Below are 23,998 nucleotides of genomic sequence, written 5' to 3' on the forward strand. Positions count from 1 at the left end.
TCAACACCTCTGTACCCCAAGATGTAACAGAAATAGCAAACTGTATATCCCCCTTTTTCACTTTTAAACAACGTGAAATGATTTTACTTCCTGAAAGCCGGTTTGCCCTGACCTCTTTGTTGGCGATGGTTGTTTCTGCGGTATTGCTGTGCCGGACTCCTCCACAAGACAGATTTCCCCTAGGGGATAATACAGTCTGAACTGAAATTGAACTGAACCGATTTTGTCCATGACCTTTAAATTACATGTAGTGAGTTACATCGGAATGGACCGTTTATTTTCAACAATATCTTGCCTTGTTTCATACATCGCCGCCTCTTCATGGGCGTAATGTGGTTTTTTTTAACATGCATTTACATTCAGTATTAATTAACACACATATATAATTAACACACACTCCAGAACACTGTGTCAGGTTTCTCTTCGGGGGCTTCTTTAAAATTCACAGCTCAGTTCTGTTTGACAGACAGAGGTTTCCACAGATTCCAGAGGTTTCTGTAATGAAGAGGGTTAAACCAGCACTGAAATTATCCTTATAAAGCATTAGCAAAGACCAAAGCTGGACATAATTTCACAGATAGATACTGTAATGTATATATATATAAATCTTGTACATAATAAAAACCTTAAACTTCTTGCAAGTATATAACATTGTTCCAAAGTACTGCCTTCTTTCCTTTTCGATTTTAAGTGCAATTTATTTTTGTGTTCCAGAATAAAGAATAGGCCTTTCTCCTTTCTTCCGCTGCTTTGAGTTTCATTTTCAAAACCTTTTCTGCCTCGGGTCTATACAAAAACCAAAATGACAACGGACAGGAGAGGCGCCCTCTGCTGGCCGAGGTCCCCCGGCGCTACACCAGCGAGCCCGCCTGGTTCTGCGCGGGCACCATGACCGGGACCCCCCCCATCCGGAGCAGATTGGAGGTCGTCATGCTGGTGACGATGAGAGGGGGCCGCGGCGCCTGGGGCTGGGCGCCGTCCGTCCTGGGCTCGGGGCTGCCGTTGGAGGAGGGCCGGCTGGCAGTGGCGGGCCCTTTGGTAAGCGACTGGCCGCTGTTGTATCCAGGCAGCCCCCGCAGGGCGGAAGTGTCCGTCACGCGGGGCACCAGGAGGTCGGGCCGGTAGCTCATGGGGCTGCCAGTCGCCGTGACGATGGAGGCGGTGTCAGACGCCGGTTTGGGGGGGTAATGGATAAGGTGGGCGTCTCGGGGGTGAGTGCCGGTGGCGATGGAGGAGAGGGTGCCGTTCTTGGAAATGATGTCCGAGCCCGTGCCGCTCTTCGCCCACGAGACTCGCTTCGGCGCTTGGGCGTCCTCCCTAACGTGGAGAGACACACCGGTGAATCGACAAACTGGACAAGGACTGCACCACAGAGCTTTTGGTTTCCTTGTAATGGAGCTGTATGTACTACACTTACACTTACTACGCTGTATAAACGACTTCATTTGAAACTGATACACAGTACACGGCTTTAGTAGTTCAATAGGGAGCTGCGTCAGCATGCGTAGGCTGCAAAGGACCAAGTAAAACGCTCATTCAATGCTGACACCCGAAGAAGGCTCCACAGCCAAAATATTGTGTTTCCTTTCTTCCTTTTCAGCATGGTATAGAGCTTGAGACAATTTTCTTGCCAGTAGGAGGATTAAAAATAAAAGAAGGTTGCGAAGATTTCTTTTTTAAAAAATGGACGGGTAACATCCTGTGCTAGGTCTCAATCTTTAATCATCCTGCGTGAAATCCAGGTGTTTTATAGACTGATGCCTCTTCATGGATTTAACACTTTTTTTTTTTAACACGCATTCACATTCAGGCACAGGATTACACCCCTGGTCACAAAATGCTACCACAAGCTAAACGGATATCCGTTCTGGTCTGGGGCCCAAGTGGCCTTACGTCAGCACTCACTTGATTTCATTCGCCATATCATCTTCCGAGTCGCGTTTTCTCTTCAGGATAAAAACCAGGCAAAGGACAATGACCAGAAAGCCCAGAATGCAGCCCACTGTCGCTCCAGCAATCAACCCCACATTCATCGCTGCATGACAAAGATAAGACAGGAGTTGTTAGCACATGATAAGTCCACTGTATAAAACCTGCTCCTTGAGCCTCTTTGAGTTCCACTATTATTGAGTTTGGAATGATAACTCCAAACCCTTTCACTCATCTGGGAATTCTAAGTGTCTTGACCAGCGATAAATTAACTGGAATTGTCAGAATACCACCTTTGTGGATGAGCGTTAGCGGACAAGAGCCCTTTTGGTTTTCGATGAAACACATACTGTACTCTTGAAACCCTGCCAGGCTAGCAGGCTTGCGGTGACATCAGTGAGAGCTATTGGTGGGAATCAGTCTTATCTGCATCAGCTCTCCTGAGGTGAGGCACTGTGGAGCCTTCAGACCGTCACAGGGTGCGTGGATCTTATACTTGGGAAAGTCAGAAGAGCCTACAGGTCCAAACCGATTCCACATTGGGTCGGTAAATAATAAAAAAAATCAAAGATGCCAAATTTGTAAAGAGAGTAACCAATTAATATTTCTTGTTCTGAACCCCCAAATCTGAAATTGTCAACTCTTAAATGTCTTGGTTCACTCCCACAATTGCTATACCAGCATGGAAAAGGATGAATACATCCCCACACATTCCACTCAACACACTCTATAAAGCCAGGTAGAAATCACAAAAACGTGTGTATGTGTGTGATTCTTACTAGTTTATTCATGGACTGAGTGCCTATATTGTTTGTATACCTGTTGTTTTCCACCATTTTCTAATCTATTTACTGTAACACATGATTTCATCCACTTTTTTTTCTTTGACTGTCTATACTGTGTCTCTGCATTGATAATGGTCACATTTTATACCAGACCTTCTGAAAAATACATCTCAATACTGCGAGAAGAAAACAGACAAAGAGCAACAGTGATACTAGAAATGAAATCCCTGAAGTGAAGGCAACATACGAGAGGAGACTTCCAGGTTGATGAAGCAGGTCTCCGAGCCAGCAGAGTTGCTGGCTGTGCACACGTACTTCCCCGTCATGTTCATGGTCAGGTTGCTGAGCTTCAGGGTGCCCAGCTGCTCGTCTGAAACGACACGCAGACACCAAGAGAGGTGAGAGACTGGAAACGACAGTCTAAAGCACAGACCTGACTGGAAAAGTCACCCTTGCAAAAACACCATCGTATTGTATGCCGATACTGAAATGGCAAGTGTGCGTCATTTACTGGTGCCGCACTAGAAGAGGGCACCGTTGCGCATCAACAGGGGGCCATCGGGTTTAAGCTGAGTAAAGGGGCCGTGCTGTGGGATTTGGCCAATGGCTGCACAGTATGGGCTGTACGTGCGGACTGTTTTAGAAAGCGAGTGTGAGATGGCCACAGAGGACAGTGTGGCCAGGACTGAGGGACGGGCAATTGAGGGGAGGTGTCTGGCAACGGATGATACAGCCGCCATCATAGGCGTGTCTCAGGGTACAGGACAGGCCTTCCTCTACAGCAATCTGGGGTTCTGCCAGGCCTGTGGGGGTCCAAAATCGCTAGGAGATGGAAGCAAACAGACGCGCACATGCCTCCCCTAACGAGAATGAAAAGAGAGCTGAAGGAGTTTGTCGGCGCCACAGACAAAATATTTGTTCGCAATTATGAAACCAAGAGTACAACTACACCTGTGCAATGTGACCCATTGTTATCACCAACAAACAAAATAACTCCTTATAATGAAGGAAGCTCTCCAAGGTCCGAGTTTCGGCCGTGACAGTGAGCTCCTACTGGCAGTGCAGGAATGACTGAGGGACGGACTGGCATCAGTTTTTGCACAAGACTTTCCCTAACTGTGATGTGATGTCAGACGTGCGCAAACGTGCAAAGTCTACTGGCTCTGAAGAACTCACACTGCCCTTCTGCTTTCAAACAGAAATGATTGTTGTTCACAACACAGTCCTGACCACCAAGTGGTTTCCAAGTGGAAAAAACAATCCCAGTAATTGTAAGCTTCAATTAATACATGAACATTTTTACTTTGCATTCCTGCTTGGCACTGCATTGTTGTTTCTGTGCAGCAAAAAAAGAAACGATTATAAACCCATTTGATACCCACAAGGCAGCAATCAAAAACTACCTGCACAGATACATACAGGGCTGTTGAAAATCACATGCAGCCATTAAATCATTACATTTTAATGTGGAGGTCCTGCTTTTATTAGGTCAAACACGGACACAGTTACAACAGCAAATGTGAACGTTGAGTGAATGCTGTAATAGCAAGAGTATAGTGATAAAATGTAACATCCATGATGCAAATATTAAAAAAACAAAAGTGTTATTGGATAGGGATAAAAGGATAAAAATTGTTTTAAAAAGAAAACACATACTGTATGTAAAATCACTGTTTTCCACATTTTCATACTGGCGTGCATATGTATCTGATATGATACATGATACAAACTGAAACATTGGAAAAGTTAGACAAATGTTGTTGAAGGCACAGAATAATATAGCCTTTAAAACATCATATCATACTTAGAATTGGTAAAAATTTCAATTCGTAAGCCTGGTTTTTTTAGATTGTTTTTTTAAACAAAATTCTTGAATACCAAAGCATGAGAATGTGGAAAACAAAGTATTTTTTCTAGCCTTTCACTCTAAACACCATTGAATATGTAACTCTAGACGATTTTAAAATCTTTAACCCACTAAAACACCATCAAAATCTTTGCTACAGGCTACAGCAGGTTTTGTCGAGTTATTAAATGATTATTATAAGTTATTATTCCTTATTTGGATCCAAACTTTTCTTCTGTTATTTCTTAGGGGAATGGGCAGAAATCCTCAAACAATCTGCAGGAAAATTATACCAAAGGCAGAAAGAGTTTGTGTTCATGTACGGAGTTTTGTTGCCACTCAAGGTGCCAATCGACTGCTCTAATGAAATAACAGAGCTCTGTTTGCAAGTGATTCCTGAAACGGTGCCCCTGGGCTGACGGAGACGCGTCTACTGCGCAAGATGGATGGAATGAGAGACAGGAAGAAGTGAGGATGAGGAAAGTGTTGGGAACCCGACTGGGGGTGGGGGTGGGGGGTGAGGTCATCGATCCCTTACCAATGTACCCCAGTATAAGCAGGGGCTGAGGGCAGGACCTCCACGCTGTGAGCCAACAGGAGAGAAGACCAACAGAAACACAGAAAGCATGGAAGAAAAAAAGAGAAGGAAGCAGGCAGGTGGAACGTGAAGGCTGGAATTATCCCTGGACCTCCATTTGGGCTCCAAATCCCAGATTCAATCTGCTGACCAGATCATCCAGTTGCTTGCAGGTGTTTTTGACAGCAAAAGGACACGTGTGCTACAGGCCTGATTTTGTGAACATTGGCATAACCTTACCTTCGATTTTGAAGTACCCGTAATGGAATAACCTTCTTTAAAAGCAAACCCTATATAATAATTGTGGAACATGTTGAAAGGGATTACTTACTGTGACAGCCTTTCAGGAGAAGAATAATTGTGTTGATAAGGTGTTGATAGTTTTGGTACACGCATGTGGTCTATACGAGCAATTTTATATTGACAGCCTACTTTTTTTTAATTAATTAAAATCCATTTAACAATTCTGCAGCTCAAATACTTACTCTGAACTGGGAAAAAGAAGACTTCGCTGGTCGGAGCGGTTTTCGTCCACTTGTACACAGGGACAGGCTTCCCGGACTCGGATTTGCAGTTCAGAGTGATATTTCCCCTTAACACAGGTTCACCGGTTATTGAGCACGCAGGCACTGAGGGAGGAACTAGGAAAACAGAGGGAATACAGTTTCAGAGTCTCTGCAGTCAGGGCAGGAACTGGGTAACTATGAATCCTTTCCCAGCAAGTGTCCCTGAACAATCCTACTGATGTTTAGTTTTATAGCTATATATCTTAATATGTACACGAAAAAGTTGAGTGTATGTCAGTATCAGTTTAATGTCTATTTTTTTTTCATACCGTCATCACAATGCAGATTATCGTATGTTTGCAGTCCTGGTGAGCTCAGCCCAGCTATTCCTGAGGTGTCACATACAACAGCAGGTGTCTGTTTAACATTCCCTTAAGCCAGGTCAGGACCTAATGACCCCAGATTTCTGGAACCTAAAGGTCTAGGTTGAGGACGGTCTCTTTGTTGCTCAAGAGCGGTTCTGCAGGAGTGGCCCAGCCAGCCAGCTCTGGGCATTCTCAGAAGCCCCTGACTGGACGGTGTACACTTCGGGTAAATCCTGGCGGGGGGCAAGACTCTCCTCAATGAGAATTTCAGTCTCAGAGAGGAAAACCCTAGACTCCTGGTTGAGCTCACACGCCTAGTGGCAGGTCAGAGTTCGCTGCCTTTGTGTAGACAGTAGTTTAAGTAGTTTCTCGATGGTGTGCTACCTACTGCCTCTGTGGGAAAACTGGGGGAACAATGGAGAGGCGGTGATTGGGACGTATTGGTCTTGGCTTGATGTGAGCCCAAGTAGTGAATTATTGGACGTCTATTCAAACTGATGATCTATAATGAAAACTACGTGCGAACACAAGGATATTTGCGCAAATGATTGTAACAAATACATAGACCTGCTCAATGTTGTAAAGAAACACGACAAAAATGAGAAATTACAAGAAAACATAACCTGTATACACAGCATGTTCACTACTGGATATTTACCACTGTAACCTCTATAATCCATATAATCCAGTTCTATTCTCAATGGGATTAAACCAAATTTGAAGACTTAAAAAAATCTAAATTGGTCATTCTCCTTTTTTATCTAGTAATTTTCATATTTTATTTAAAGTGCCCATAATAATAAAATATATCTTAATCTCATTATAAAAAATATTTCTTATGTATTGTAGTAAATAGTTAGGGGAAAGGGGAAAAAAAGTTATTTAGCAACACATCCCAGAAATCCTTGGCATTGTGAAAGGATTCTGTATTTTACAACAATACAAGCAATTTTTTAAATGTTAACGCACCCTTCACATTAAGATCGATTGGCTTGATAAAGCCCGGACTTCCTGGAATGATGACACTGCAGACATAACGCCCCGAATCCGACTCCACTGTTTTGTTGATGTAAATAGAGACGTTATTCGAAGGCATTTTGTTTACAAAGCCCACTCGGTTGACGAATTTTGGGTCTCCTGGGCTTAGTTCCGTGCTGTAAGATATCACCTGAAAGAAAGAAAAGGTTTCTTTACTCAGAAAAAGAAACACGACAAAAATGGCATTTAACTACACCATACTAGGAAAGCTGTCATCCGTCACAAAAAAGAACATAAATGTTTTTAACATGACTTTGAAAAGGGCTTGTGCTTCTGTCCTCTAGATACTGTATATGTGGCATCCTGAAATACATAATTTTTCCCTTGTGCGTTGCCAACTTCTTTAATTAGAAAACGTGAACTAATGTACTTTACTTGAACCCTGCTCATCCTGATGAGGATACTGTGCAACATTAGTACAAACTCTATGTATGGTGTCCTATTTATGAGGATTGCTCTTGAGAACTCGCGTTCCAGTAGTTTTATGAAGTTTTCAGCACACAGAATGCAGCTTTTAAGGTACAGAACAAAGCAAATTAAAATTGAACAAAAGCATACTGTTGAGGAGGCGACAGCTTGCACAAGAATCACAACGAAAACGATTATGATTTAACCTCAAATGTTATCAAAGAAAACCTTTCAGATTAACTGTGTAGCAGAAGGAAAACCTTCTTTACTAAGATAATCCAGTAGAATGCGTGCACAGGGGTCAGGCTTAAATTTCAGGCTGATTTCCAGTTCATCAAGATAATCTTTTTGGCAAAGAAAACTAAAACGACAGAACCAAACTATTTACTCCCCAGAACCAACAAGAATGCACAGTAGGTCTTGAAAATGAACACAGGAAACTATTAAAACTTTAATGTATTATTTTAAAAAAAAATTAAGTGTCTTTGCATCTGTAAATGTAAATATCATCATGAACGAAAACTATATCAATGAACTGGACGTACCAGCATAGCAAACACTATGATTGTTCTTTTGCAGCACTCCTTCTGATAAAACCTCTAACAGTTTTTCTGTACCTGGTTAACAAAGACAAGTCCCTTGTAGATTCATTCTGCGACTCTTTAAGACCTTCTATATTTGATTTTTTAATGTAAACTGCTGTTAGATTGCAGCTATTCAGATTTGTACTTCAGAAGAGCTTTCTCCTTTGTTGGTTTGTAATGTATACAATGTATAATCAATTGTGAAATGAGTGAGAGATTACCTATTCTGTAATAAATAAGATCTGTAGTGAAAGACCTAGGATATCTATTAATACATTACTTGGCAATGTGTTAAAACTTAAAAACAAAGAAAAGAAGGCGGCAAGTGAAAGGGCTGTAAAACCGAGGCTACAACCCGCTCGCGAAACGCTGCAGGTCTGGTGCTCTGTGTCAAAGAGGCGCCTTCCTGACTGCACGGCCCTACAGCAAAACAGGTACCTCTCACCCCAGGGGACAGCTGGCATCTGTTCTAGCTCCCCTTGTCTGAAATAATAGAAAGTAGCGATCGGGGCTTTGTGCGTTTCCCTGGACTTGTCTCCCCGATTATGTACAAGGTGGGAATAAGGATATCGCGGTGGACAGACTGCTGCAGTGCATCACTTGAACACAAGACCAGGTTGATGAAAAAGCCCTGGTGGCATCTTCTGCTCCTTAGGCTAGCCTCCTATGTGACTGGGCAGTATTTTTTTTTCTGCCACCTTTCACTGCTTGCTTATTTTTTTTAACTGACTTAATTTGTCTTTCAATAAGATTTTGGGCTCAGCTCACTTTTTTTTGGTGATTCTTTGAGATCTTACAAAATCCTTAATAATTCTATGCTGGGTGAATTTTGTAAGCGAGGTGTCCACGTCGACACCGAAGTCACCCAATGTCGTTTCTTCAGCTGACTGCAAAAAGCAAAGGACTCGTCAGACAGACACTGCCTCAACCTGACACCTGCAGATCGTTCACGTCACACCAATAACAAAAAAACATTCCCACTGTACACAAAAAAAGTAATAATGTTTTTTCATTGTTCATCTGGCCATATTTTAACCAGTATTATGGAGTAGAGCTGCTACCAAACATCAATAACTATATTCTTTTTAAAATGAATAAAATTCAATAATCAAAGTTTCCAAAAATATATATTAATATTACAATGTACAGAAAACAGCATACAATCTCTGCTGTGTGTCTCAAGGTAACCTGCTATAGAATGTGTGCAGTTTGCCATGCAGCACAGCTGGAGATGTCACTGGGATTTCGATTGCAATTTGTATGATGAACAGAGAGTCATGCGTGTAGTAAAGCCATTTGACAGTTGTGAAGCACCGAGTGCTATGAAAAACCGAGCAACCGGTTTGTAACTTGTGGATTAGTGGCCGTTTTGAAACTTGGCCAGGGCTTGAAATGTACGCGTTACTGTCTATTTCGAAATAAAGGTAAGAATTGTGGACACACGAGCAGCAAGGTGAGCATTGCTGCCTCGCGGCGCTGGGGTGCTGTCTGCGAGGAGTTTACATGTTCTCCCTGGGTTGATGCGAGTTTCCTCCAGGTGCTCCAGTTTCCTCCCACAGTCTGTGCTAAATAGCTGGTGGGTTAAATGACTTCTGGGAAAACTGGCACTGGGGTGTATGTACCCTGCAATGGACTGGCGCCCCCTCCAGGGTGAACTCTGCCTTACGCCCACTGCTTGGCGGGACAGACTCCAGCTTCCCCGTGACCATGAATTGGATGAAGTGCTCGGAAAAGGGAGGGATGAACGATAACGACACACGTTCCCATTTATTCTGGCAGGATCACGCATATCTCCCACAGTGGGAAATGTAAAAGGATGCACCCAAGCTACTGTAGTTTACATGCAATTTCTTCACCATCCTAATCGGCAAACGGATGCTGCTGTGATATTGGCACCAGGCCCGGAAGGGTGCATCTCTGTGACGGGACTGAAGAGAAGACAGCCGCAGGAATGCCGACACCGACACCGAAGGTTTCAGGGTGCCTCACCTGTAACGGTGACGATGTGTTGGCCATGAAGGTCCAGGTGATGCTGTTCCGGCCGATGCTGCTGGTGGAGCTGTAATCAGCGTCCAGGACCACGGCTTGGCCCTCCACCACCTCCACCTTGAACTGCGTTTGCGACTTGACTGCAAAGGGGAAGAGGAGAAGAGGAAATCAGAGCAGCAGCTACTGACGCCCCCCAGTTGAAGATGGATGGCAAAAAAGACGGAAAAGAAGCGTGCCTTCTGGGAGAAGGGTTCGTCAAATTGTAAACTCACAAATGCTACTTTTAATCGGGAATTTATAAGCAGGATAATAGATGACCACACATTGCTGTGTTCTGGCAACCTGTCCGTGATCCTCATTCAGAGACTCGACCCAGTGAAGTTCAAACCAAACATTTCATCCAAGAGATACAACTGGCAGTGTGGCTTTGCCTGCTTCCAGGGTAATTCCATCATCAACATCTGTCAGATACATTAATCATAACACAAACAGAATGTAAGAAACATAAAAACAACGCTGTCCATTTCCGGACTAGGTGCTAAACAGACCTAAATATTCACTGTTGAAAGAAAATGAGGATATTTAAAAAAATATCCTCTAACACAATTTTATTTAAATTTTTCCAGAGGCTCACAGATGAAAGGCGAGGAATACGTGCTGTTTCACTAAGACCCGTTGCGGGGCTGGTCTTAACAAAACAGTCGGCACACCTGCCAGGACCGTCTGCGCATTCGGTCTCTCCTATGACACACTGCGGTGAAGCCTGAAGCAAAATGGAAACTGCTGAAAAACATCCCATCAGACAGAAGCGCTTACAGGACCCCAGGTCTGGAAAAATAGGAGTGCTGAAGACTGTTCTCAGTAATCTCAAGAAGCACCAGTTTTCTGCCTAGCCCTGCTTCTGTTGACTGTTTAGGGTCACCCTGCTAAAAGAATATTACACCTCAGCCCAGAACTTACACGGTTAAACTAAATCTATTCAGCTGTGAAAATAACAGGACCAGGACTGTGCAGCCTTGAGGTGGGAGGCTGGCGACGTCAGACCTGGTATCTTATTTAAAGTTCCTCTCTTAGCCTGCATGAATCCTATTTCACCCTCAGCCCCCAGTGACCCCCATCACTGTCATTCCTGTAGTTTAATTTCAGGCTGCAGCTCCTGTGAGTTAAGAACTTCCAGCTAATTCATCAGAAAGCTGGGCCACTGGCTCCCAGTCCTGCTGCCACATGACATATGCGGTTAAGTTTCCTTTTGGCCTCTCCTCTTCCTGTTGGATTTGATTTAAGATTCAGGGTATTTATCTGGGGAACTGACTCCCAGTACGCAATTTCCCCGCATATTCATTCATTTAAAAAGGTCTTCTGCATCTTGAAAGGGAGAGCGACATTTTCTAGAAGGACAAAAAAACCAGGAAGAAAACATGTTTCCAATCAAGAGGGGGAGGGCTTCCAGCTCTGTTGTTTTTTGTGAAAAACAAAGAATTAAACCTTGCTTTTTCATCAGTTAAACAGCACTTAAGTCAGAGGACATATGAAAGATCCCATCGATTATTTGTGTATCAAGCCCCACAAACAGCATTGTGTCTCTGTTTTGCTTGTATAGCAATTATTTAATATTTGTCCTCAGAAGAAGGAAAAAGTGCCTCTTGCTTCCCTGCATCTCAAGCCTGAACAGTATGTCTCCTGGGCATTGTTGATGTTACTTTCCCAGGTTTATCCCTAGTACCGTTTCATTTCAATAGTTTATTAATTCAAGGGAATCTTCCTTAATCCCGCCCTCATCTCCTGATCCATCTGTGCTGTTCAGGAAGGTGGGAAGGTGGGCTGTACAGCTGTCCACCTCTCCGTCGGCACTCTCTCCAGCAGGGGCGCTGTCCAGCCTAATGCTCATTCAGCCTAAATCATCCTAAGTCATCCAACTGCAGCAAATGCCTTATCTTCAGAAGGCCGTCAGGAGCTGGAGGCTAACCCTGCCAGCACGGGGGCACAACCTGGATTCACACAGCACCTGCAGCCTGTGGACTGCGGGGGGGAAACCAGAAAAGCTGGGGAAAAGCCGTACAGACTCTAGGCCTTCGAAGAACGCTGCACAAGTAGAAACTCAATAAAAGCTGTCGTACAGGAGCTCTTTCTAAGGAATGCTTAAATGACGTGCCTTTATGGATTTATCAGTCCTGTTCCTGATAAACTGAAGAAACTCAATAGAAGCCTGGCAATTTTATTCCAGTGTCCCTCTAAGCAGAGCCTTGTATGGCATTAGACTGCATTCATTATCATAGTCCCTTATCTAAAGTCAAATTACCTTAAAAAGCCTTCTAATTAGGTAGGAAACTGTCTTGCTGATCTGTCCTGATTGGTGCAGAAGCTGCAAAAATTGACCAACTGTGCCAGTGCGGAACTGACAAGCATCCAGTAGGTGGCAGCAGATATTTAAGTCCCCAGACCTAAAACTGATCTATGTTGGTTATTACAGATGAGATGTTACAGTGTTTAGCACTTCCTGCTTTTGCTTGAAATCATTATTTTTCACCCAAGACCACGGCCCTTCATGCCATCTAACTCACAGTTAGATAAAATTCAAGAATGGATTTTCTACTTCAAGATCTCAAAATCATTAGATTCTCTCATCACAGACACTGCTAATATTTCTACCAATGAAATTTCTATTAAATGAGGTAGATTGGCATAATTTTGTAGCCTTTCTTATGCACTCTTAACAAGTTTATGGCTTCTTTTTTCAAAGCACTTAACAAAGCTAGCTCTTTTTTTAAATGTTATTTTTTAATGTTAATGAGGAAAGTCATTAAAGTGTGAACTTCTGCATCATATTTTGTATGCATGTTATACGGAACTACTAAACTATTTATTAACTATTTAAATGTTTTTGACTAGATAACATTTGGTCACAACTGAATAGCTGCCACCTCCAGTCACTGAAAAAATATTCATTTCATCTGTGATGACCGATATCAAAGGGCGTTCACAGAATTTACAGTGGGAAAATATGACACTATTTCTCACTGCTCACAGTAAAACAGATTATTTTTCTTGCAGATCCCCCCAAAATATCTATGCTAGACTATGGCGTCCTTTTTCTAATCCAACATTTTCTCCTTGCAGCTTTTAATTTCTAATAGCAGATTCGATGGAAAAACTGCGGGTGGCTTTTATCAGCTGCTGCAAGATCTCATTAAAGATAGCTTGCCCATTTTAAACCATCCTCATGTCTTTCTTTCATAACCATTCCAGCAGTACTGTCCTCTAATCTCACTCATTCTGAAGGCTCTTTAAAAGCTGGCATGGTGGCTCAGTGGTTAGCGTTGCTCCCTCCCAGGGCTGGGGCCCTGGGTTCACTTCTGGACCTGGTGTGCTGTCTGTGTGGAGCTTGCGTGTTCTCATGTCCAAGCGGGTTTCCTCCAGGTGCTCTTGCTCTCTCCCACAGTCCAGAGAGATGCTGGCAGGTTAATTAGCTTCTATTTCTATTTCTATTTCTATTTCTTCTATTTGGGAAAAAAATACTCCTGGTGTAAGTGCTGATGGACTGGTGTCCCATCCAGGGTGTACCCTGCTTTGCTTGCCAGGATAGGCTCTGGCTCTGCATCGGAAGAAACGGTTAGAAAATGGATGGCTGGATTGATGAATGGTGCTGTGCTGATTTGCTGGGGCTGAGAGGGAGTTTTTCCCCAACGTAAAATAAAATGATTATTGAAATCTGATTGGCTGGTAAAAGGTAAATCCTTGATGGACAATGTATGAGCAGGTCTCCTCAAGGTAAAGAGAGGTATGCAGAAGGTCAGAGAGATACAATTGTGCTCTGATGAAGATATAAAGAAGATGATTTGAGCCATCCGACTGGGCAACTTCTGAGCTTTCTTGTGGCTTGTAAATGAATTAATATTTGGGGGAAACTCCTCTAAATTGGATTACATTAGCTTAATCACTGCATCTATTTTCTGCAGTTATGCTCTTTATGCATAAAAGCCCTCTTGAATATTAACTGCATTTAAATTAATTTTTCCATAAGAAACCCCTGACAACAATTTCACACACACCACACACACACACACAGACACACATACACACACACACACACACACACACACACACGCACGCACAGAGACACTTTGTCTCATCTCATATACACAAGTACAGTAAATGCTTTTGGAGCGAGTTCAAAGCTGTTATCTAAAATGACAGAGGCTAAATAAACGATGAATTTGGGTGGGGAAAACAGCAATCCGCGAGCAAGGCTTCTTGGTTTTACTAATGGCACAGATCCATAAGGAATTTTTAAAAAAAAAAGGAAGGAGAGAAAAAAATGAACAGGAAAAAATAAGGAGTAAGAATCGCGCTAGAGGAGTCTTGGCAGCAACAGAAAAAAAGCCAAGTATAAAAGTGTCAGATCCTGATCATTAGGGTTGATTTTAGCTGTTAAGCAATCTTGTGTGTACTGATGACCCATCTCGCGAACACTGTCTCATAGTGGTCACATGTAAGGTAAGCTTTAGGAATAGATTTCACTTGATGCCCGAGGCATATGGATGCAATCTACTCATTCATATCAGCTCTAGACATATTAATTCACTTACAGAAGCAGATGGATTGGATTTAAATAATGTATTAGAAATATTCGTAATGAGAGGATCTGTTGCCCAATATGAAACAAAGACACCATCCTCCAAATTTCTTGTGGGGATCAGACTTAAATTCAATTTTACACAAACCTGCGACGAGAGTGGACATTAAAAGATCAGTAGGTCATTGGATTTCCAAAGGCGTACCAGAAAGTGGTGTCGAAGAAAGTAAAAAAAACAACACATGCCTTTTGAGGAAGTTCTTAAGAAGGTAGTTTCATACTTTGGGGATTTTATCATCAGCGGCATCACTATCACCAGACTCAGTACACACAGTATGTTGACAGACAAGGTGAGGCACAAGGACCTTATGCTTAACGAATGAGGCCTGAGAAGCTACTGACAGAGCTGAGAGGTGTAAGTGGACAATATTCTTGAGTACCTCAGCTGTGGATGACAAAAGGCTCTGGACAGCTTTGGGAATTAATAACACTCAAGCCCTTTCTTCTTTAGAGGGCTGATGAGCATTTGTTTCTGTATTTCTTTAACCCTCCTCTAACCTGCATGTCAGAGAGGGGTCTTTGAAGTATATTAACAATACATGGTTCTCTAAAGCAGAACATAAACAATACTGATCGAAAGTTTGGATGGTCATATGTTGCACATTCAGTGACAAGTCTAGGTTTTGCAGCAGTATCACCTACGAATGAAGATAAATGTGCCTCAATCATTTCAACAAGCTATTAAACAATAAAGCTCATTACGTATGACACCAAGGCTGTAAACTTGAACTTAGAAGCAGAACTAACTGGCGTTATTCGTTCGGTGAGCAAGCACCAAGAACTCTGACCTCTTATGCACGCACTCAGTTTGCAGTGTGTTCCTAAAGGAGCCAGCCTGTTCATTAGTAGAAGCAGTCATGAGCTAATGAAATGTACAGGCACTGTTCCAGGTTTATCTTCTTGGAAAGAAATTCAACAAAGCTCTGGGATAAAACCACGACTATGTGCACACTATCACAACACAGTGGTTCCCAGTTCCTCTCTTCCACTCCACCCCCAAAAGGTCAGAATTTGAAACGAAATTTTTTTTTTAAGTCATTACTTTAATTGCTAGGCTAGGACAGTCTTTTCATCTCTTGGATCAGTTTCATTTCCCTGAGTCGAGAAGGCTGGTGTGATGATGTGAACGCTGATAAAGATTTCTCAGAGCTCGGCTTCTGGAGTTTAGAAACCAGAGGTTAATTGAAGCCATAATTACAAAGTTGTGTGATCTGATTTCGGATTTCCGTCAGACGCTCTCCAACGTGTTGTGGAGTCGCAGTTATACTAACATTGACAAAGTTAAAGCCTCTGTTTATCTTAGGGAGCTTTGAACGGGAACTGGAGAAACAATCTGCTTTAGAAAAAAAAAAGTAAATTCTGTAATTAGGAAGCCTTGAAGCTTTAAGGCAGCTTTAAGGCTTGCTTCCACATACAAATTGATATATAGAATATGATATAGTTATATGTGTGATCAATCTTTGTTTCTGTTCATCGAACACCTTCAACTGTTGATATGGCTTTACTTGGAGTAGCAGGGGCTAGGATGTTGAGTGCAAAATGTGACTATTTTAACAAAAAACAGACCATACAAGACCTGCAGAGCACACAACAGAGGAAATATTGCTAACATCCTACTTAATACAAACATGCCTTCCTTTCCATTGTGAACTCTCAGTGGCACAGGAAAGACCTGGCCTGACTGATAAAGCTCAGCATGGGACAGGCTCCAAAATTAGCGACACCATCATACGCAAACACTGGGTCAAGACGGAGAGCAGGGAGGCCAGGCCAAAAGGCCCCAAGTTACACGACTCCCGCCTTCAAAAACTAAAATAATTCTCCACAATAACTTCCTCATGAATACTCTCCCCATAAGTCTCACAGCTGCTTGGTCTTACCTTGTCTTTATCTGTGAACGCACACACTATGAGAAAAGAAACGCTATGAGGAGCCTTGACTCTTGTGTCATTTTAGATTAAATGAAGGACAGCAGATTTTGAAGTGTGTCAGGCTGCAAAAACAAAAAAATTCACAACTTGGGAACAAAATAGTGTTGGATAAATAAAACCAGTCTGAAGCTAGACAGTTAGATTTGCTTTTGACATACTGTACCCTATGGGGAAAGGAACTACTAAAACTATTTAAAAAAAATTGATGCTGCTTGTAGTACAATATAATTATTTAACAGTTTCAAGACCATATCAAAAATCTTTTAACGAAACAGATTTTTTATTTTACGTAAAGAAGTTTGTCGGGGGGCTAAAATACCATCCAATGGTTCAGATGAACACCAAACTGACGTGTGCAAACTGAATGTCTTGTGACTTATGAATAACCGAAGTCATGACGTGCTGCATATCCAGCAGACTGTATATTTTAGTGCACGTTTTCATTACAATCATTTTTTTTTACCTTTTGCAATAACAGGCATCCTGTTTTATCTTGCCTCGAAGACTAGAAGATTAATAGGTTATTGGCAGATTAATAGACCTTCTGTGAGAATAAGCTGGATATACTATATGTGACTTTTTGTGGATTGGGTTAAAATATTAAAAGTAAACTACTACTGTATTTTCTCAATGAGGCACGATACAGGTTTCGTGATGTTAATTATTATTTAATTAATCCTGCATGGACTAGAATATGTTTTCATATGAGAGAAATTGTACAGAAAGTAGATGGACTCATCAAGAAGATGTTCCTTCGTTTATGTTTAATAATGAAATTAAAATAAAAGGTGGGGCTGCTTTTTAATATACTGTGATACTCAAGAAACTGTGACATCTCTCATTTATTTCTCACTAATTATTTCTTTCAGGAGTAGGGCAAGATTATGTTTAGACATTGAAAAATGAAGCCTGCCTGAAAAGACAGATACTGAATTAAATCTTTATGGCAGCAATACTAATGACAGGCCAAAGGCAATTCATTGTCTCCTGTAGATTAAAATCATTAAAAAATAAACATTCACATCATTTGGGCTTCTGTGTTTTTTGGGTGAGATTTGATTCAGTTTATAAAGGCTTGCCAGTCAGGCTTTCAGCACGGAGATTAATCCAGCTCCATACAGACCAAGTGTGATGGCTTTATTAATTCAAAGGCACTCTTTGAAATACATTTAGTCACTCCCTCTTAGGTGCATGGTTTGTATCTAAAGGATGTTTCCCTATGCTTTATAGCCAAATCCGGAAAATGAAATAAAATTCAGCAATAACCCAAAACTAAATCTAATTGACATAGTAATGTTCAAATGTATTAGTATGCTTCCATAAATTTGAAATCAGATTACTCAAGCACCAAAGAAAAAATGACTGATATTCTTATTTTGGCATTAGGCATGAACCACCATGTGTACTTGAACACCATTAAGCAATACAGTTCTGTTTATCCATCTAGCTATACAGATGCAGCGTACATCTTCCAAGAAAAGCTTAACTATGTCAGTTTTTAATTATTTTCATGTAAGTTGACTTTGTAGAAACTATCAACTGTATAAGTGAGTAGAAAAGTTAGTCGCTCTGGGGGAAGAAAATGCATCAGCCAAACAAATCAATAATAATCTTGGAAGATTTTTTTGTATGCAATTTACAGTATAGTGTCCCCGTCACTATACTGGGGCATTAGGACCCACATGGACTGCAGGGCGGGCGCCCCCTGCTGGCCCCACTAACACCTCTTCCAGCAGCAACCTTCGTTTTTCCCAGGAGGTCTCCCATCCAGGTACTGACCAGGCTCACACCTGCTAAGCTTCAGTGGGTTTCCAGTTGTGAGATGCAGGGTGATATAGCTGCTGGTAAATGATGTACATACTGTAATGAAACGTTTGTATGCTGCTGTAACTCAGGTGTGTTTGACTCCAGTAAAACTGCAATAGAAAGAGATTTTCTAAAAAGAGGTCAAATGAAGAGGCATGTTGACCTGTGGTTACAGCTGGGATGTAGTGCAGATGGTTGACTGTGTTGGCCAGCATTCTGTACCTCAGATGTCAAACAGTGGTGCCAGTCTTGTTTTCAGACCAAATACAATAATAAACAGCTCAGTCTGCACTATTCTGTCTAATGCCTGATTAATCAGTAGGTAACTATTTCAGGAAAAGGAGCAACGGCTGTGTTATCACAGCCTCACACCTCAAGAATGAGCCTTCGCATGTGACAATTTTCTGTCACCTGGGTGTTGGCCTCTTACTTGTGGTTTGCTGTGTGCTGAGGTCCGTGTGTTCCCGTAGGAAGGTTTAACCCCAGTAATCCGGCTCTCTGGTCCGTGGTGGCAGCAGGGGAGGAGAGGTGAACCAGCTTTTGAAGGGAGAAGGCTGGTCGACTAAGGCTAATGCGAGACTATAGGGCAGATCAAGCCTGGCACCTGAGGAGAAACCAGCCCGGAGAGCAGCTGTTGGGCTTCGCAGATTAGAGACATTATTTCAAAACCCGGTCAAACTGGACAGGACCAAACAAAACTCTGCTTCCGGGCTTTCTTTTGTTATCCAGGTCAAGGATATTGAGAAAAAATGGATAAACTCCAAGCTTTGCCTCAGTCTTCACCAAGAGAACTATATTCCTGTTCCACTAAGGAATTAGGCTAGTGAAGTACAGACGTGCAATAAAGCAATGCAGCTCTCTTTTCTCTGTTGGCTTTTTCCTCTTTCCTTAAGCATTAAAGTTATTGATGGATGTGCTGCTGACTGAATGATTTCAGGCCTCAGTCTCGCAGTCCCACAGCTATCCATCACTGATTAAAATGTCAATGAGCACATATTGTCTTTTAAAGCTGTACTGTTTTGGAAATTTGTTTTATTTTTGTGCATAGCAATATTCTTCGAACATCTTTATTGCAGTCGTGCAGACCCATAAGGGATTATTACTGCAAGAACATCAATCTTTGTTCAATCACACATCCTTGCATGTCTGTTTTTCAGCCATTCTGCCAGTTGTAGAAATTGCCATCAAAATTACCGCCATAGGCTCCCAACTTCTAAGATATGGTGTTAACCTCTTTCATTGAGACATGCTGGGCTTTGCAGACCATAATCGTTTCTTTACTTTCTCAGCTAACCTTTTTTCCCCCCCTATGGGACTCATAAAATCTTGAAGATTATTAACTCCAAGTTGCAAAGAAAGTCAAAACCTGAAGACATATGTTATTTTATCTACGGGATAATCGGAAAGGCTGCTCCTTTCGAATCATTTCAAAACACTGGAGTGACCTTCAAGGCAAACCACTTATCATTCTTCTAAATTGCATTCCAGGCTTAGAATCCAAGGCAATATTTGTAATGCGGTGCCTTGCAAAAGTATTCAGACTTCCTCTAGCATCCCATTTTGTGAAATAAAAAAAATATAGGTTATGGATCAATTTAATTGAGGAAATAAGAACTATTTTCAAACTGTATTTTCAGTAAATGTCATTCAGTATTATTTCTATACACTGAGATGTTCTGCTGCTTTTTACTAGATCAAAGCTTTCCACCACAGTTTCCAAACCAGAGGCAAGTCATGGCCAGTGACAAGAATTCACTGAAAGCTAACTATAGGGATTCCCAAGCAAGTTGTCTGAAAATAGCAGGAATGGTGTTAGCTTTAGAAAAAGGTGTGTATGTATTTGTGGAGCCTGCGTCACAGAGATTTTGCTCTGTAACTGAGACTTTAAGGATTAGGCCAGGACTGCACCTGAATTGTAAAACATCAGCGGAATTCTCTCCGGCTCCTTAATCTGGGATACAAGCAGTTCAGGAATATTTCAACAGGCTTGTGCAAGGAAGAGATGGCAGTTTAATAGCTGGCAGAGAGCGGGAGTCTCACATTGAAGGTTCAGCTCTACCTGCTGAGACGGACTGTGCAGTCTTCTCACTAATAATGCTTTGCGGTTTTAGAGGATGTGTTTACTGCTTATTAGTTCCAATTATATCCTAAAGATCCGAGATGAAATCTCCCTTGATGTAAATGTAACCAGGGCCATTTGGGGTTGATTAATAATTAAACAGGGGCAATGGAAGCTTTTTTGAGAGAAATCAAACAAGCGAGACAGAAAATTCGGCCTGCGGGCATTACTCTTGGCAACACGACGGCTGTTTATGCACTAAAGTTAAGAGCTAGGGAAAAACTCCAGGCCTAAACATACTGTAAACCCAACCCCAACCCCAAAAACTACCATTCCCTTGTAGAGTTACAGTACACAACCAGCCACATAGGTTTGAATCCTCTACCAACAATAACACTGTGGCTTCAAGACCTTCAAAACCCACTTTCCAGTCACACATTGCAAACCCTATACCTCATAGGTTCCATCGGGTAGGGGGGAAAAAGCTACTGGCAAACTGAAAGCCACCATCAAATATTGCATTTATGATCTGCGATTAGACAGGCGAGTCGAAGTCTTGATTTTAATCTGGGTTTCTGTGCAAAACTGTTCCACCGCAGAGATGTTAAGATCTTAAATTTGCTTTTAGCAGGTGGCCACACACCGAAAGGATGATGGTGTTTGGTCTCCTTAGAGCAGATCGTGCAAACCATTAAGCAAAAGCTTGTTTATTGATTCTTTCATTTGGAGGGCGACCGCAACAAATTGTTTTTAGATTGCAGGAGAATTTTCCTAAGTTGGTTTCATATATAGCTGAAATCAGAGATGATCTTCTTGCATTTGATCTTTCCAGACATAATGTCATGTAAGTGGATGTGTTTTAATCAGAGCTTTATCACGTAGTGTCCGCAGAGAGGTTTATAATTTGGAAGTTACCACTGAATCCATCACTACTCTTGTGGAAAGCCCCATAATTTATCATTACTGGACTATGTCTTCACTTTCAGCATTATTTTGATACTGGTTTCTTTACTTTGCATAATGAATATGGTTAATAAAAATGCAACAGTTTTGTAATGTGACATATAGAAAGCTCACAGTATTAACCTCTAATTACAGTAAAAGGCATCCCAGTTAGCTATCTGTAGGTCTAAACCATTTAAACTACACATCTATCATTTTCTGTGGGTGTTATTGTACTGCAGATGTATAGTTCTTCCATTGTTCCTCTTTGTTTTCTATAAACCTGTATCAATTTATTTCTAAAGTTCCATTTAAAAAGTGAAAATGGTAAAATGAATTGAATGACAAATAGAAACGTTAAGAATGTGCATTTTGATCAGATTACGCAGAATCATTTAATTCCATCAGTCACTTCATCAGAATGTTTTAGCCACTGTAAATAAAATTGAACTTCTGAGCAAATATTATATTTTCTGCCCCCTGACTAGAATTTCAAATACAATTTCCATTTAACATGGCATGATCTGTTCTGTATCAATTTTCACTTGAGATTAAAACGAATGTGTTATACCACTGCTTAATAACACCTAAGAAATGTGCAGAAAAGCATATTTTCCCTATTAAAATTTAATAGGATATTCATAGCACAGACAAAAATAGAACTTGTATATTTCCCAAATAGGGGTACTAATTCTATTTGAAATGCTTTAAACAGATGGTATGGCATCAATTGCCCTCTGTATCTTCTGTCCAATATTTTTTTTTACTATTTAGACTGATGACACCTTTTTATAGTTTTTAAATTGGTCTAGTTCCAGAAATAGGAGCTGTACAGTTCTGCTCTGAACAGATAATCCATATACCTATGATGTGAGCATCACTACACCTGTCATATTTACATTTTCTATTTCATGGTGGACATTTTTGTAGTGCCTAAAAATATACATCAATTTGTACATATTAATGTTTGTAAAGTGAGGGTATGTGTGTGTTAATAAAAAATTATATTTAGACCATATGCATTACCATTACTCAATTCCCATGACTATCTGTAGCACATTTCTGGCATAAGGAATCTAACAATTTTATGCATGAGCTCCTGAAAGAGTTATAGCAGATTATTTAAATATTATTTTTGATGATGTATATATATATATTACATCTAAAAATAAACCAGGTAGCTTACAAATCTGTAACAAGACTTACTAGTTCAGTACTTTAAAGAGATCATTTGAACAAACAGGTCATGAAGCAGACTTCCTGTACCTAGGTGCATAATTCCTCTTCTTTATAATCAGGAAGCTCAGCTGCTGTGGATCATTTTCATAGCTCTCTCAAATGTATCAGCTCTCTTGGTCTCACCCAGAAACCCATTTTACACCGCGTCCACACAGCAGAAGGGATAAAGAAACAGCACAATAGCCTCCTTATGGAATGAAAACAAAGGATGTCTGAACAAGTCTTGTCCCCCGGACGGCTCAAGATGAAATCAGAGGGCGTTATGTTAGATTCAGCAGTCCACATACTGTACTCTCCACAGTCAATGGGCCTGCCACTTACAATAGTCGAATAACTAGAGATAGTGATTTCTGTGAAGAAGTGGCTTGAGCACACTGATTTTATTTTCTGTTTATTCACTTATTTCCCAGTGAGCTCGCTCTAGTTGAAGAAGGCGACCTTTCTTCGGGGCAAAGCTGTGCAGCTCAAAACACATTAAGAACAGACACTGAAAAGGGTTTGTATTTCCTCGCTTTCTCTTTTTCAGGTGGTCTTCCTAATCACAGTTAAAGCTAAGAAAGGATCCATAAAGTAACCACACCTGTGATTCTTTCTTGTACCTGCACTTGAAATCTGGTCCAGTAGTGTGTGTTTGTTCAAACCACACAGTAAGGTTAAGGTCTTTCACCTTTCAAGTATTTTCTCTAAATGAGCTAAGCAATGCAATGCATTGGCAAATGTGTTTTTTTTTTATCTATCAAATGAGCTGTATAATCCTCTTGAGGATTCCCAAAGAAAAAAAAATGCAGAAACCAATTAACTTCTTGTGTTACATTTACATATACAAACATTGCAGGCACATTCCAGGAAGAATGAAAGTGAGAAATTGCTTTTCCACAGTCTGAACACCAGGCGCTTGAGGGTGCTTTCTAGCAATATGTTAAATTATGGACTTAAAACTAATTTAGTGGATGGTTTGAAATGTATTTCAAACTCTCCTCTCTCAGCTTCACTTGGATTCAGTTTCTCCAGGAAACGTTTTAAAGCTGTAATCCCATGCGCGTTGGGTGTCAAGGTATTGTACTTTTGGTAGAAACTCTGGGCATGAAACTTGTATGCACAATTCTCATAACATCTCGATCAATGTTTCAAATTTATATATAGCAACTGCCTTAGTGAATATGGCCTGGAGCAAAGAACGTGCGTTATAGTGGCGACCACAGGAGTGGGAAAAATGTCTGATGGCTGTGAGAGGTAAGGTGTGGTCACAGAGCTAGTGCTGTAATATATCTACTGTACAATACATCTACAATACAGAAGAGTCAGTGCTGTTCAGCGGTAATGGCGTTTAATGGCGATTTATCAGCAGTGTAAATGTGCAG

At 41.3% G+C, this 23,998-nt stretch overlaps 1 protein-coding gene across 1 annotated transcript in view; it reads right to left on the reverse strand.

The window, feature by feature from the left end:
* Positions 1 to 255: 255 nt before the first annotated feature.
* Positions 256 to 23,998, reverse strand: part of LOC148816850 (endothelial cell-selective adhesion molecule-like) — a 47,480-nt gene continuing 23,737 nt past the window's right edge. The window contains exons 2-7 of the mRNA XM_088939447.1: positions 10,028 to 10,167; positions 6,978 to 7,176; positions 5,623 to 5,778; positions 2,962 to 3,084; positions 1,906 to 2,035; positions 256 to 1,317 (exon numbers count right to left, since the gene is read on the reverse strand). Coding sequence (XP_088795573.1) covers positions 852 to 1,317; positions 1,906 to 2,035; positions 2,962 to 3,084; positions 5,623 to 5,778; positions 6,978 to 7,176; positions 10,028 to 10,167 — 1,214 coding nt within the window. The 3' untranslated portion in view covers positions 256 to 851. The remainder of the gene's footprint in view (positions 1,318 to 1,905; positions 2,036 to 2,961; positions 3,085 to 5,622; positions 5,779 to 6,977; positions 7,177 to 10,027; positions 10,168 to 23,998) is intronic.

The sequence above is a fragment of the Atractosteus spatula genome, chromosome 22 (assembly GCF_055471065.1).
Source record: "Atractosteus spatula isolate fAtrSpa1 chromosome 22, fAtrSpa1.hap1, whole genome shotgun sequence".
In the NCBI taxonomy this organism is placed as follows: domain Eukaryota; kingdom Metazoa; phylum Chordata; class Actinopteri; order Semionotiformes; family Lepisosteidae; genus Atractosteus; species Atractosteus spatula.